Source organism: Triplophysa rosa, linkage group LG1, assembly GCF_024868665.1.
Source record: "Triplophysa rosa linkage group LG1, Trosa_1v2, whole genome shotgun sequence".
Taxonomy (NCBI): Eukaryota; Metazoa; Chordata; class Actinopteri; order Cypriniformes; family Nemacheilidae; genus Triplophysa; species Triplophysa rosa.
Genome location: NC_079890.1, coordinates 36,181,086 through 36,197,172, shown reverse-complemented (window position 1 = coordinate 36,197,172; position 16,087 = coordinate 36,181,086). Strand labels below are relative to the sequence as shown.

The following is a 16,087-nucleotide window of genomic DNA, read 5'->3' as shown; positions in this document are numbered from 1 at the left end:
TTAAACCAGGACTATCCCTTAGTTGAATTAAGATACTTATGTCGCTTTTATAAAAATGACTTAGAAGAATACATAACTGGTGTGCATCTTGAGACAAAACAATGGCACTGATATATTTTAAGATATTTCTGGGCAAGTTATATTCAGTTAAGACATGTCACACATTCATTTTAGTCTGGGACTAGTCTTAAACCTTGTCTGTGCAACCCGGCCGTAATTTATTAAAGACAAGAACAAAAGAATGTTTGTGACAGTAAGTAAATGTACTCACTCTTTTTACTGAATGAAACTTAATAACATATTGCAACAAAATAATACATTTACAATTAATTTACTCCATCAAAATGCAACCACGAAAAATGTTAACCCTGAACCCTGGTCTTACTACAGTAACCTAAAGCTAGTTTAATTATGCTATTTGTAGTAAAACTATAGATTACAAATGGTAATCTATCTGCAAAAAATAGGAAAAGGGAATGACTACACAATCCTCAAATAAGTATTAACAAAATATTAGAATAAATTATATTTAATAAATTGAGATAGATAAAAGTATGCCCTCTTTTTTTTAGGCATCAAATAACCAGAATCAACAAATCATATATAAAAAACAGGCGGACAGAACAAATATAAATTTGACAGCAACGTGCTTTAAAAAAACGTAATAAATGAATAAAATAAACAATACATATAAAATAAAAAAATAAAAATAAATATATATATATATAAATCATATATTACATATTATATATAAAGGTGAAACAAACTAAATAAATACATGTTCCAATACAAGGGGATTTAGATGGTTACAAGGCGTTTATCTCACTGAAAAAATGAGCGTTTATCGCTTTGTAATCTCTCAAGTGAAAAAGACCAGGTTTTAATCTCATTTATAAAATGTAATAATTATAAAAAGTAAGGAGGGGTTTTTAAAAACCTACATTTATGAATAAAGAATTTGGCAGGATGTTAACCAGATAATGTCGTGTACAATATTTCTTAAGAACAAAAAAGTACGCCCTCTTTAAATTTCCCGGCGGTCGCGTTGACGTCATCATTGTGCGACCCACTATTGTGGAACTTTGTGCGTTTGGACAAGGCTTTTATGAATTTGCTGCGAATAATCATAAAACAAACACTCTGTACGTCAGACGTGTGCTTGACTAACACCAATGTAGGTTTATGCGTATAAATCTGTGTAGTACGCGTAGAAGCTTATCGTAATTACGAAAAAGCGAATGCCAGGTAGTGTTTCCATGGTAATGTAAAGCGAGTATTTCAACGTAGTATAAATACTTCATCTGTTTTCTAAGCGCCACGTGTTTGTTTAATTGTCATGTAAGAGGCAAAATCCGTCTTACAGTGACAAGTAGACGGTAAGTTAAAAACGGTTTGCGGTGATTTAGTCACTCGACTAATATCGGTATGCTGTCTTCCCTCAGGAAATTGAACCATGGGTTTACTACACTAACCGTAGTTTATTCACACATTTGCTATGATCTTACTAGAGTAACCACATCTAAACCACGGAATGTATAGTCAAATTGTATTATATTAAAACCATGGTATATTTTCTTAAATAACCAAATACAAAACCTCCTTAAATCGTACCAGCTACCTGACCAGCATCTTGTGATTTTACAGGCCTAGGAATATGATTGACACAGAGAAGATTCCTACAGGAGGGGATGCCGCATCTTCAATTCTGTCTGAGAAGAAGCGAGAGAACGAGAAGAAGAAGAAGAGATCTCGAGTGAAACAGCTGCTGGCTGATATTAAGAAGCAGGTGGAATTCTGGTTTGGCGATGTGAATCTTCACAAGGACAGATTCATGAAGAATCTCATTGAGCAGTCTAGAGATGGATGTATGTGCTCTTAACTGACCCGTTCGCATGTTTGCTGCTTACACAGTATAATACTCATATTTCTTTCATCATTTGTATCCCGTTTTTCTTTGCAGATATTGACATATCGGTGTTGACGTCATTCAACCGAATGAAGAAGTTGACCACCGATATCAAATTAATCGCAAGAGCTCTTAAAAATTCAGCGTTAATTGAGGTGTTATTTGCTTAATTTTCCTTTTTTGACCTTTTCTAAGGGATTTTCTTCTAGTAATTCTGATGACACTTGTATCCTTAGGTAAATCTACAGGGAACGCGCGTGAGACGAAAGTATCCGCTCGGTGAGAGTCCAAAAGACGTGGACAGCCGCACAGTTTATGTGGTAACGGATTGAAAAATAATCTCGCCTGATTGCATCTTTTCTATGTGTGTGTTTTGTGAATATCCTCCATCATAATGTATTGAAATGGTTGCGTTTCAGGAGCTCTTGCCGAAGACGGTCACACATCTATGGGTAGAGCGAGTATTCAGCAAGTGTGGAAATGTGGTTTATGTTAGTATCCCCAGGTACAAGTCCACAGGACATCCCAAAGGTTTTGGATTTGTGGAGTTTGAAACGGAAGAACAGGCACAGAAAGCTATAGAGGTAACCTACTCCCTTAAAAAAACTTTGTGTAATTGGAATGTCAACTACAGAAAGTAGAAAAAAATTATTTGCGTTTTGTTGTATTAATATATAATAATGCAAGCTGAATAAAATAAGCATATTAGAGATTAATGTACTGTGATAAATCATTTAAATGCATATTGACCATGTTGTGTTTTAGTAAAACGTGCATACCCCAATGTATATAAGTGCCCTGAGTGCTGCGAAGAAATATTTACCCACTTGCCTTGTGTTTTTCTCTTGAAATGATAGATGCTGAACAATCCTCCAGAAGATGCTTCAAAGAAGCCGGGCATCTTCCCTAAGACCTGTAAGAAGAAGGATATCCCCTTCGATGCTGTCCAGGATACACAAGGTGACGTTTATGTCATGTTTAAAGGCCGCCTTTTATTTATTCTAAAAGATTTCCAATAAGAAAAAAGAAAAACTCTCAACTTGTCTGTGCCATGCTACCTCTCCGAATTCTTCTGTATCTTCTACTTTTAGATGAGGAAGACGAAGGTAAGAAAAAGAAGAAGAAAAAAAGAATTCGAAGCGAGCTTAAAACCAGCGCTGTCGAGGACATGGTGGTAGATAAGGTGAAGGACAAAGATGGAGCCACAGAAGCGGCGGTCACCAAAGAGCCAAAGAAACAATCAGCAGATGAATCGAAACCAGTAACCGAGACGAGCACAGACAAGAAAGCGGAGAGGAAAAGGCGACGATCCCACAGTGCTGAAGCTTCGGCTGGAGACGGTCAGGATGAGATGCCGTCCAAAATGAGGAAGGTCAAAGAGGAGGACAACATGGAGGCGAGGGAGATGAACGGTAGATAAGTCTGGTCACACCTACAGTAAAATGAAAAGGCTTAACGCATACAGAAAATCAATTCGCACTTATAAATTGATCAATGTAAATTGAGTTGTGGTTGTTCATATTCTTGGATAGACTTATCATCAGAGGGCAAGAATGAAGAACAGTTGAGCTCTGAAAAGAAAGATGATTCTGTTCTGAAGGCCAAAAGGAAGAGAAAGAAGAAGCACAAGGAGAGATTGAAAATAGGCGAGGAGGTGATCCCGCTCAGAGTCCTCTCAAAGTAAAAACACTCTTTATTTCGTTTTAGAACAAGCCTCATCATAAATATAGCTAAAATACATTTGTGAATCATGAGTTGTTTCCATTGTTCTGTCAGGAAAGAGTGGGTAAACCTAAAGGAGGAATATCTGACGCTGCAGAAGCGCTGCATGGCTCACCTGAAGAAATCTGTTGCTCAGATCAATCAGACGTCAAATGAGTGTGACAGCATGAAGACTAAAGAGAATGACAAGGATGATTGTAAGTAAACTTGTAAGCTTACTGTTTTAGGGGGAAATAATTGTTTGATTTGTTTTCCTGTTTGTTTGATTTTACCCTGAAGCTTGTAAGGAGGTGGCTAAGAAAGAGCCCCTTTCTGGCCCGGAATTTGTGAGCGGAGTCATTGTCAAAATTAGCAGTCATCAACCGCTGCCAAGCAAGAAGTGCATTAAGGTACAGTGTCGAAACCACACGCTTTGAAAAACATCATTCAAATGAATAACATAATGTGCTTTAATAGAAGCTCGTTTTATTTTTTAATATAAGGATTCATTGTCTGAGGTATCAGCTGTGGCCTATGTGGATATTCTTGACGGAGACGCAGAGGGTCACGTACGCTTCAAATGCCCCGAAGATGCACAGGCGGTCATCACGGCTCGATCAGAACTGCAGAAAAAATACAACTGGAGTCTTGATCTTCTCTCAGGTTATATTGACATCTTTTCTTTCTTGTAGCTCTGTAAAGTGTTAGTTAGACCGGCATTGTAGTATTGATAAATAACGGAGCTGGTTTTATGATATATGTAAAGGTGACCATGAGCAGAGGTACTGGCAGAAGATTTTGGTCGACCGACAAGCAAAGCTGAACAGACCCAGAGAAAAGAAGCGTGGGACAGAAAAGGTAAGTTAACTGTTTCCTTTTACCAGAATAAAGACATTCACTGTTTGAGACGAGATTTAATGAAGCTAAAATATTGTTTTGTTTTGTTTGATCTACAATAATAATTCTCTCATTGCTTTTAATAGCTCATTTCTAAAGCGGAGAAAATTATCATCGCTCGGGCCAAGCATGCAAGCAAGCACACCCACTTTGATGATTAATAACGCCTTAAAGTCAATGACTTTTACAAATTAATTGTTTGCAAAACTGTCTTTTTATCAGACCTGTTATTTAATTATTAATTTGTTTTGTACATTGCTAAGATGTTTGGCTTATTCACTGCTGTTTTTATTATACCTTGATTAGTTTTGCTGATCTTTCGGAAATTGAGGTGTATTGTATTTTTTGTTTAGTTTTGCGTGAGGTATACTTTTTGTTTACAGATCTAGTTTGGTGTCTGAAATGGCATGTTAAAAGAATGTATATAAAACTTTGCTTTCCAGCCAGGATAAAAGGCCACATGGAAACTGTATCTGTCGGTATGTTTGCATCTTGGCCCTTTTATACCGTTTTTAAATAAAATTAATTTCTAAAAGCATTTGTTCTTTCTTCTACCACACGGTCTCATACACATACACTATGAGAACAACTCTCTTCGGTTGAAAAATAAGTGCAGTTCATTTTATCTTGATGGACAGACTTATTTAGATATCTTTAGATTATAGTATTTATTGTGCATGGTTTCACCGCTGTTTCCTTGGCATTGTTCCCTACAGAATTTCTTTATATTTAAAAATATATGTTATATTGTGTTGCGGTATATACGTGAGGTCATTCAAACACACTGGAAATCTGAGGATTTTTTTATTGACCTGTAGCTCATATCTTACACCACAAAGCAAACATTTATATTACAACAGAAAACAAATTAAAATGAGACCACACACATTTAAATAAAAAAATTAGGGGTACTCCAGTCTAACGTAAGGTGAATTCGTGTAAACTGGGACACTGTTAAAAAGTGTCCGGTATTTACACTACATCCAAAGTACATTACATTGCACTTACAGTATAGTACAGTTCATGACGGACTTCAGAGACGCTTGAATAGACCAACACATGTTGGATGACATCATGTCACATATCGTGTACTTTGGTCTACATCTCATCATTTCTTTGTAATGTGATAAACCAATAACTTGTGGGTATTCATAGATCATAGTCCATACACCATATTCATTAACCATTCATTTATCTCAAGGGTTAATTGATACGGATGTTGACGTTCGTCTGTGAACTTTCACCCAAATACCACGTTTATTAGGTCAGCAAAAAAGGAACGTGCTTTTGAGTCACACCAGGTTTCGGTTTTTGTCAATCTTTCTCCAAGAACAAGTTTACAGATATTAAAATGTGATTTTTGAAGGCAAAATCCACGCCAGTGTCTCGTTATTAGTTTGTGTTATTCGCAAGTCGTATGTAGTTTGAATGTCCGGATGAAACCCCGTCAGCGCGCGCATGACCTTTGCATTACATCACACCACAACACACCGCGTGACGTCATCGCCGGTGCTCACAGAGTCGCTATAAAAGCAGGAGCAGCCGCTCATTTCCCAGCAAAATAGTTCGGTGAGAATTCACATCCTCGTTTCCGACAGTCAGAACACCACAACAGGTAAAGTGAATTTTCTTTTGTTTTGTCAGTTCTGTCACATTTTGTTCTTGAATTATGTTTTTTCTTACGTTTTTCTGTACTTTCTGTTTTGAAAAAGGAACTTCTGCTTGTCCACTACTGTTGTTGTACTCTTTACCTATTCTTTTTTTCAATTACAGCGACATGGCTTCTGTAGATGTTATGACAAACCAGGTATTGATCTTAATAAAATAAAACATAAGTTAAAATTTCAAAGTGTTACTTTCAATTCCATTGCTAATTATTGATCATAAATATTGAATTGTTCTATTGAATATTGATTAATTGAATTCTATCAGCTGAATTGTGTATATTTATTATCTTTCTGCTGTTTATTCCTAGAACGTAGTTGCCCGAGTGGCTAACCTTCCCTTGATCATTTCCACCTACGATATTGTGTCGAATGTGTACTGCCACACCAAAGACAATCATCCGTATCTGAAGTCTGTGTGCGAAGCAGCTGAGAACAGTGTGAAAACTTTCACCTCTGCCGCTTTCAACACAGCTTTACCTTACATTGGAAAACTCGAGCCACAGAGTACGTTTTCTGTGATTTTAATCCTGAGATCGAATGTTTGCATTGTAATGCAGATCACAGTGTGAACAAGTGTTTCAAAGCTGTTGTTTTCCTATGTAGTTTCTCTGGCTAACACGCTGGCATGCAAAGGACTGGACAAGATAGAAAAGACCTTGCCGATCCTACACAAACCCTCAGATGAGGTATAGTGACTTTAACCTAAACAGAGGTTGGCCATAAACATATCTTTCTTTGAAGACAATGATGTGTATTATTATAATACCTCTTCTCTTTCCAGATTGTTGCAAATGCTAGAGAGGCAGTGACAGGAGCCAAGGAAACAGTCACTGGGACTATGAATGGTGCCAAAGAGACGGTGTCTCATAAACTGAGTGGAGTGATGGACAGAACCCGCGAGGCGGTGCAGGACAGCATGGAAATAACCAAGACGGTGGTCAGTGGTGGAGTCCAAACAGTGATGGAGAGCAAGGTGGTCAAGCTGGTGAGCGGCGGAGTGGACACGGCACTGAGTACATCTGAGACCCTGCTAGAGCAATACCTTCCTGAAACTGAGGAGGAGAAAGGTGAGACTGATGAGACGTGACTGTAATGTAAAAATAGTGTAATGTCAAAATAACATTGTTGTGGTTTAAAACTGGCTGTGATTCAGTGAAATGTATAGGCCTGCATATTTAAGACTCCACATGTATCTTGTGATGGTCTCGTGGTATTTCATGACTTTTAAAATACTTGCATTGAAACAACACCGCCTCTGTCCTTCTGTATTCTGTTATACGCGCGTAATATTTACAAAATCACAACCAAGACTCGTGGGAATTTCCTGGGAAAGAGTCTGTTTTCCTGTAAAATAAACGCTAATCCGATTCATGTGCGGAGCAAATTCCATACGAGAATCTCAAAGAGACCTTTGATTCTCAATCTCATTCTTGGTTCTAGAGTCACACTCATTTTTGGCCTGTGAAAATTCTAAAATCTAACAACTGCTTCTTTGTCCTCCTCTGTTTGTCGTATTTACTCAGCGTCTGGAGAGAAAAACAATGTAGGATTTGAGAACGACGGAGATGCACCCAGTTACTATGTGCGTCTGGGGTCTCTCTCCACCAAAGTGAGAGAAAGGGCTTACCGGAGAGCTGTGGTCAAGGTTCGTAATGCCGTGCGGCACAGCCAAGAGTCCATATCCCAGCTGAACCACACCATGGATCTGGTAGGTTGATATGGGATCAACTTTAGGGATAGATAATAATCATATATAAGCGGATTTAGTTTGCATGAATGCCATCACTGTTAAAGGGATAGTTCACCCCAAAAATGAAAATTCTGTAATCATTTATTCACCCCCATGTCATTCCAAACTAGTATGACGTTCTTCTGTCGAAACACAAATGAAGATATTTTGAAGATTGGGGTCATTGGACCCCGTAGACTTCCATTGTATGGACACAAATCCACTTCATCAACCCAAAATCTTTACTCTAAAAAATAATGTGGCTTAGTAAATATCACAAAAATAAAAAGTTATATTAACTTAATAAAATATTTGATAATCATTTAACTGATTTTTTTCAGTGGAACATATAAAAAATTCAGTTAAAAACAGTTAATTTCTCTTAAATGTACATATATGGTTTTAATTTTATTTAATAAAAATAAGTATTTAATTACCAAATTATATTTTTAATATACACTAGGTTTATTTACTTATTTTTTTCACAATTTAAACGGTATCTTTAATTGATTTCATCTTTAAAATGTACTCCTTTTTTTTACGTAAAATCACTGTACATTTTTTTACAGTATTCTCTTGTGTTCTGCAGTAGAAAGAAAGTCATACATGTTTTAAATAACATGCAGGTTCATAAATGATGATTATTTTTGAGTAACTGTCCCTTTAAAAATAATATTTGTACAATAAGGATGCTAAATTTAAAGCCTGCACTTAAGTTGCTTTCTTCAATTCCTAATGTTTTGATTTCATTATTAGATTGAATATACCCGAAAGAACCTCAATGGTGCTAACCAGAAGGTTCATGAGAAAATGTGTTCACTGATGGGATGGAAGAATATGTCTCAGAGTCACGAAGAGAACGACAAGATCACAGACAATGAAGCAGAGGTAGGTTTGGATAATAATAAAGAATCTACTTTAAAAGATGCGACTATCATTTGCAACAACTCTAAAATGTTTCAATGTCATGAAATTCAATTACATGGTGATAGTATATTGACCTCATTGTGTCTTATGCAAATCTCTCAACCAGCAAATTGAATCTCGCACCTTGACCATCGCCCACAATCTCAGCCAGCAGCTTCAGAGCACATGTCTGGTCCTGGTGTCCAGTCTGAAAGGTCTTCCTCAACACGTCCAGGTCCAAGCCCTCTCCGTCAGTCACTCGGCCATGGAGATCTACACCAGCTTCAATAAAGCTGCTGTCATGGGAGATCTGTCTGATACAATCCTCACCAGCAGTAGATCTCAGATGAACAGGATACAAGACTCGATGGATAACGTCATGGACTATCTGATCAACAATACGCCGCTAAATTGGCTGGTAGGTCCATTTTACCCACACGTGGGACGCGCGGATGCAAACGGAGTCAAACCCGGGCAATCCACGAGCTGTCACCCTGAATTAGAGATGCTGTCAATGTAAAAAATATTTTTCACATAAATACAATCATACATTCATGCGAGTCAATCTGTGTCTGCTCATACACTGTTTTGTAGTAAGAAATAATGTGTTATTCTTCACCAAATGTTTCGTGAACATCTCAGCTTTACTCATCTAAAATTGTATAAATGATCTTGAAGTGCCTTCTACCCTGTTTAAGCCATTGTCTTGTGTCTTTTTTACATTTCTAATAAACAAATACACATTTATTTTTGTTGGGAAGGGTTTTTTTGTCCGTACTGACAAAGCTTATTTGTATTCACATTTTGCAAAAATGGGATAAATCGGTGTTTTCTGATACAAATAAGGTATTACAGTGAGATAGAAATAACATAAATAGGCTCACTGTATTTACGATATTTAAATATAATAAGAGTGACGTTACATAGATTTTGTGCTTTTGTCAGTGAAAATATTTGAACAATTTAAGGAGTGATTTACTCTCATCAATAATGTATGTGTACTGCCACAAAAAGGTTTATGGGATAAAGGTGTATTTAACCCCCGTTCCATATTCTGTACAAAGTGTAAGGTTCAAAGAGACACCCGTACACATTTTTCAGTAAGCTCTCATGGTAAATATGGTGTGAAATGCTCGTTTACACAAACGCATTTATACAGACAGACACCAAAGCAGATTTCTGAGGTTTTCAGAATGCATTATTAGGGGATTGTTCTAGTTATTTGGACCATTTGAAGCTTTTAATGTTAATCCATTGATCAAAAATGCAATGTTTAACCTCATCAGGAACTGGTATTACTACTATAACCAAGTCATCAATTGTTTTTATTCAGTGCTGTTAAAAGACGCAAATAATCAATGCCAAAAAATCGATGAGCAAATGGCATCTTTGTTTCATGTCCACAGGTGCCTGATTTCACTTTTTCAGATTTGGCATCAGAGCCTGACATCACGTCTGTGGAGAACTTTGAAAACTCTGAGATTGATACAATGGAACACAACTGCACTCAATTATTTATATTTACAACAATACTGACAACAAACAAAGAAATGTGTGGAGACCATAAAAAGTTGCACCATATCAGATTTAAAGGAATAGTTCACCTTCAAAATATAAATTCTGTCATCATTTACTCACCCTGTTGATTTTCATTTTTTTCAATAAGATATTTTGAAAAATGTTTGCAACCGAAAACCATTGATCCCTATTGACTTCTATTGTATGGACACCAGTGCAAGTCAATGGGGACCACCGGTTTTCTGTTACCGACAAAAAATCAAAAGTCATACAGGTTTGAAATGACAAGAGGGCGTGTAAATAATGACAGAATTTTCATTTTGAATGTGAACTATTGCTTTAAAATGAAACACTTTTTTTAAATGAAACAATGTAACAAAACCGTTACATCTCGGTAAATCTGAGCATGCAAAACAAAATGTATCTTGATGTAGTTTATTTTTGACTGGATATCATCCATTAGTCAATTCTGTAAGAGAAGTACTTAGTTTGTTGAAAACATGTACAGAAACAAATGGTTTTGTGTAATAATACAATATTATTTTTCTGTATCCTAATAATGAAAAACACAAATTTGTATTGTTGATATTTGGTGATCAGTAAATAAGATACACATGCAATCTTACAATCATTCTTAAATACAGCTAGGCTACAGAGTTTCATCAAACAGCATACATCGAAACACCCACTTTAAACTATACAGATTCACAGTTACTTTTTGTGAGTTGTGAGATAAATAGATACCACGGCAGAAAACGATTGCATTAGTACACAACAAAAGTAAAACTTCAACCGCTCAATTCAGTAGCAGGACCAGAAATGCAACGAAAAGAATAATGATCTTTTGAAAAGGAATACTCATTGTACCTTTACCTAAAGTGGGAGAGAGAGAGAAAACAGTCAAAAGATGCTTTAACGAACAATAGATTCTACTCGACTTTGGAGTATATTTAGCTTGTTGATTCTTTGCATAGGCTGCACATTACCTAATGCTGCTTTACTTTCCAAAACTAATGGTTCTCTGGGTATCACACGTTCTATAATTGAGAAAAAGATTGTGACGTCAGTATCCCAGCCTAGTAAATATGACATTTAGTCATATACAGTACTGGTTTGTGGTACTCCAATAAAATGTGTACATATAGTGGACGTTTGAAGTCATGTCCCAAACAGGTGTAACTAGTTACTAAGTAATTAGTTACTGTAATTTAATTACTTTTCCCTTAAAAAAGTAAAGTAAGGGATTACTCTTATTTGTTCTGTAATTAAATTACAGTTACTTCTGATGTAACTGAATTAAACACTGTGTAATATATACAATAGTGGAATTGACATTAAAATTCAAAATCTAACTTTAAAATGCATGCATTAATGTATTTTTCTCACATTTGTTATACAAGTCAGTTAATAATTGTACTTTATGTAGTTTTATATGATTTATTTGAATGAATTGAGAGTCGTTTTATGTCTATCCTTGACTCACTTAACTAATCAAGGTTGATATAAGATATAGAAAGTCATTAGTAATAAGTATTTAAATACTTTTTGTAGAGAGTAATTTGTACAGTAATCTAATTACACTATTGAATGTGTAATTAGTAACTAGTAATTAATTACTTTTTCAGAGTAACTTACCCAACACTGAATACAGTATATATATTCATATACTTATTTCTTTTAAATGTATAGTTGTATATGTATCGTTTGTAATTTAAAACACCATTTTTTGTATGATTTGCCGTCCTGTTTAATGCGTCTTTAAATGACATTTTAGGGGCTACTCTGTTCAAGCGCAGATGCTTACCTGTGACTGACACCTTGACTGTACTGAGTGCCAATCCCTGTGAGTCCATCACTTTATACATGCCGGCGCTGCGGGCCGTAACGCTCCTGAAAATCAGCCTGTTGTTATGTAGATGACCCATGTTGTTTTTGCCTCCGTCTCTATCCCACACGACTGTCCACGATGTGCCATTTCTGTCCTGAAAAATCACCAGCTGTGCTTGATGTGTGTACAGGTCCAGGATCAGGTCTCCTCCAACCTCCACGGACTTGATGCTCTTGTGATCTAAAGCGTGAAGAGAGAAGACGCCATGGTTTAGATTTCTACTGCATGTTACGGCTGCTGCCTGTAAGCAGTTGTTTTAATACCTCAGTCCCACTTGTTTCTTCGACTGCCCCGGGCTTTGTAAGATAAATCTGAGGCCGTATGTCAGCCATTAAAATATTTATTTTGGTATTGCTAAAATGGTATCATACGAATATTCATTTGAAAGTTTTTGCAAAAATGGCACCTGACTCAACCGAGTGCTTGAGTTTGAGCAGAGAATCTGTTCGTGAAATATGTGAACACTTCTTTTCAATATTTTCGCAATGACATTAGGTGGTTTACTAGCGGTGTCAAATCTGATATCAGCAGCATTGTCGTTTCTGCTAGCGAAGGCGAGCAAGCCTTTTAAATTCATTTCAGGGAGTTAAGTGTCACGTTCTCGAGGTGGATTGTGGGATTGACTGTGACGTGAAGAAAGCGTACTCATTTACCCGTTTTCATTTAGACCAGGGCTGGACTGGGAAGAAAAATCGGCCCTGGCATTTTTAGGCCCGCATCGGCCCTCCACCGAATCTGTCGACGGGGGGGCTTTGGCATGCATACGTGTCTTTTGCATTCGCGTTGCGTGCATTCGCATTTATAATACGTCCGTCTAAGCGGCCAACGCCTCCGTTACGGCCCCATACATTAGCGGCCCCATACGTTAGTGACCGCCCGGGAAAACGCCCGGTACGCCAGATGGCCAGTCCGCCCCTGATTTAGACGCTGCTGTGTGGGAAACAAACCACAGATCTGAAGACTGCAAACCTTTAAATATCTGTATCGGATCAAACTTAGCAAGAATTTAAAACCTTCTATAACAGTTTTAAACGTACCAACTTCAACTTACTTGCACATAATACTTTTCTCCAAATGGTTGCTTCGTCTTTACAGCAGTTCACCTGAAAGAAAAAACTAATGTTTGTAGCGCCCCCTTGTGGTAATTCTTTGATAGCTATTCGTATTTGCGTTTTTATTCGCACCCGAGGACATTTTTTAACACTGTGACGCACAAAACCGAGCTTGTGTACCTATAATCGTTTGCGGTTTTTCACTTGCATATAATAAAAACGCACGAAAACAAATCACAGTAGCAGCCGATATGATTCTAAGGAGATCTGTAGTGTTCGCATATATAATGTCCTTACCAACAACCGTGAGTTGGACGCTCTGAATAAATATTCGATTCTGGATACTCGATTCACCGACCACCAGATAACTCTCATAAATTCCTGTGTCGCTGAATCGGACGTCCTGCAGGAAGAGAGAGCAGTTTCCCATCAAGAGCATCGCCTCCGGGACATCGGCACGCTCCCTATAAGCATCTCCCTGAAACAGCTCCTCTCCCATCCTCTCAAACACTGAGTCCTGGACGGTCTGCCATTGGATGTGGGGTGTTTGAGCGCGCTCCAGCTGTGATGTCACGGTGCATGGCAGGACAGCCGGGAGACCCACTTTAGATGATGTGTGGATAACCAATGAGAGGGGAGAGGAGCCTGTGAGACGGGCAAATGAGACAAAATACAGATTCAGCTTTGTGGAAGGAAGTTAGGGAATGAGTTGATGTTCTCTTTCTGTATGCTTACCGACACAAATCACAAGCCATTGCAAAAGATAGACTGAGAGCCTGGGAAAAGATGTTATAAAGTATCATTTAGAGAGATTTGTGAAATCCCCTTGAACTGTCTGACATCTACATTTAACAAAACAAGCACATAGACACTATATATGTGTATGGTATATGTGGAATATAAAAAACAAATTAAAATAAGTACATAAATAAAAATTGCTAAAAGGAATAAACATGATCACTTTTAGAGATAGTGTATTTCTTTTGTTAAAGACTAAAATGCATGGTTTTTACGATTATGGATATGGTATTTAAATAATATACAGTAGTTCTGATGTCTCGGTTTATTTGCCAACAACACGTTTCTATTGTAAAATACACTTTTCGTTATCGAATATTATTGACCATATTGTCAATAATAAAGTAAGTAAAAGTAGTACTAAGCTAGATTACACTCAACGAAATGTAACAGTGATTTTACGTGAAACAATTTACAAAAAAATGAGTACATTTTAAAGCTGTTAATTCAATAAAGTATAATTAAATTGAGTAAATGTAACTCAAATATTTCCGTTTTTAATATAATTTGTTAATTAAATGCTTATTTTTTTCATTAAATAATCTTAAATCATTTATACTGTACATTTTGAGAAATTTACTGTTACATTTTTGAAATATGTCCCACTAAAAATTATTTTAAAAGATTGTATTAATTAAATACAGCTGCTTATTTTTGTGATATTTACTAAACCTACAGAAATTGTTTTTAGAGTGTAGCTTTTATTTTGATCTTTTTGGTTTTACTTATATGTACGTTGTGGTGTCATTTTTTGGCAATTTAGTTTCGTAGTGCTTTTGTCATTTTATTATTGATATATTTGGTTAACATACAGGTTCAACGAATTTGTTTTTCTTTTCACTTTTCAGCTGCAGTTTAGTTTTTTTTTAATCTATTTCAAGTTAATCGTTTTAGTGCATCAACTTAAACTTATCTCAGTTTTGCTTTCCCTAATAATAATAGTGAGATATTATTAAAACGTTATTTCGTTTCAATTACCAGAAACGTTTAAGTAATTAGTCATTAGCTTTAGTTGTATAAATTGGTTACAGCTGAAACAAGACGAACAACTCCACCTAGCGGCAGCTTTTAAGGAACTCCACGACTCTTTCTGCATTCTGTATGCATGTGATCCTACACAGCGTGTCAGAAGCATTACACTGCACCGGCTGGCTTTGTACACGATGCACCAACAGACGGTTGTTATTTTGCAGAAGATAATTCGTCCCTATTACATCCTAAAATCAAATAATGTCTAAATCATCAAAAATATCGAAGTCGTTTAAAGGCGTATATCCCACATTAGATACGTCTAAATATGACATAATTATCTGCAGTATTTGTATTAAAGTCGTTCTCACCAGTACTGTCTGTCCATGACATTTGTGTCGGCTGCTTGTGTCAGTCAGAGAGGTTAAATGAGACTGTAAACAGCTTGAGGAGGCATGGCTTTATCTACTCGTCTAACTCTCGTTTCCCTGAAAACGAAACTTACCCGTTAATACTACTAAATAACACTGGTATTTACATACGTCGCGTGAACGCCTACATTTTAACCTTATATGAAACGATGTTTAATAACGTTAATGTTTGAAAACAAAACAGCAAGCTGTGCCTGCTCCTCCTCATAGTATTTTACGTTTCGTGAATTCTATGCGCATTTTAATTATGCCTGTAACCTATTAACATTTACGTCATGCATGATATTTTATTGCGACTGGCTTGTTTTATGGAAATGGAACAGAATGGTAATCGTTTCGTTTAACCGAACAGTGGGCGAGATGAATCGAGGCTGATCTTTTCTGTGGAAACAAAACTCAATGTTTCTCTCACTCTCTCTTTCCTAAAGTGTGGGAGGCTACTCTACTGGTCCAGTGTACTGGTTTAGCTATATTTGTGAGGGCCAAATGTCCTCAGTACCACAGTGAAATACGTGTGAACCCATTGTGAGGACATTTTACTGGTCCTCACTAAATAAAAAGGCTCATAATTCGCTCAAATAGTGTTTGTCTTTAAATGAAAATAAAGTGCACATGTTTCTGTGAT

The 16,087-nt window shown here is 36.7% G+C and overlaps 3 protein-coding genes and 1 long non-coding RNA gene across 6 annotated transcripts; 2 read left to right on the top strand and 2 right to left on the bottom strand.

Annotated features, from left to right (window-relative positions):
- The first annotated feature begins 1,050 nt into the window (after positions 1-1,050).
- larp7 (La ribonucleoprotein 7, transcriptional regulator) lies at positions 1,051-5,039 on the top strand. The gene is made up of 13 exons (XM_057339097.1): positions 1,051-1,376; positions 1,645-1,865; positions 1,961-2,061; positions 2,143-2,226; positions 2,326-2,490; positions 2,764-2,866; positions 2,998-3,318; positions 3,439-3,586; positions 3,683-3,825; positions 3,908-4,017; positions 4,111-4,270; positions 4,374-4,465; positions 4,591-5,039. The coding sequence occupies exons 2-13, from the start codon at positions 1,655-1,657 to the stop codon at positions 4,663-4,665; spliced, it is 1,713 nt and encodes a 570-aa protein (XP_057195080.1). The 5' UTR covers positions 1,051-1,376; positions 1,645-1,654; the 3' UTR covers positions 4,666-5,039.
- Positions 5,040-5,127: 88 nt separating this feature from the next.
- Positions 5,128-9,553, top strand: plin2 (perilipin 2). 2 transcript variants are annotated; one of them, XM_057339108.1, is made up of 8 exons: positions 5,129-6,119; positions 6,278-6,311; positions 6,480-6,675; positions 6,775-6,857; positions 6,953-7,238; positions 7,695-7,879; positions 8,657-8,788; positions 8,934-9,553. In XM_057339108.1, exons 2-8 carry the CDS (start codon positions 6,282-6,284, stop codon positions 9,324-9,326), a joined length of 1,305 nt encoding a protein of 434 aa, XP_057195091.1. In that variant the 5' UTR covers positions 5,129-6,119; positions 6,278-6,281; the 3' UTR covers positions 9,327-9,553. The 2 variants fall into 2 exon arrangements, with proteins under 2 accessions (XP_057195090.1, XP_057195091.1); XM_057339107.1 differs by having other exon boundaries at positions 5,128-6,311.
- LOC130557425 (uncharacterized) lies at positions 7,245-9,066 on the bottom strand. The gene is made up of 3 exons (XR_008963307.1): positions 8,951-9,066; positions 7,799-7,899; positions 7,245-7,697 (listed from the first exon to the last, which is right to left on the bottom strand). It is a non-coding gene; the product is annotated as an uncharacterized LOC130557425 (long non-coding RNA).
- Positions 9,554-10,450: 897 nt separating the features above from the next.
- Positions 10,451-15,533, bottom strand: lgals17 (galectin 17). 2 transcript variants are annotated; one of them, XM_057339117.1, is made up of 6 exons: positions 15,403-15,499; positions 14,000-14,040; positions 13,562-13,909; positions 12,129-12,392; positions 11,311-11,361; positions 10,451-11,197 (listed from the first exon to the last, which is right to left on the bottom strand). In XM_057339117.1, exons 1-6 carry the CDS (start codon positions 15,417-15,419, stop codon positions 11,121-11,123), a joined length of 798 nt encoding a protein of 265 aa, XP_057195100.1. In that variant the 5' UTR covers positions 15,420-15,499; the 3' UTR covers positions 10,451-11,120. The 2 variants fall into 2 exon arrangements, with proteins under 2 accessions (XP_057195100.1, XP_057195107.1); XM_057339124.1 differs by lacking the exon at positions 14,000-14,040 and having other exon boundaries at positions 15,403-15,533.
- Positions 15,534-16,087: the final 554 nt, after the last annotated feature.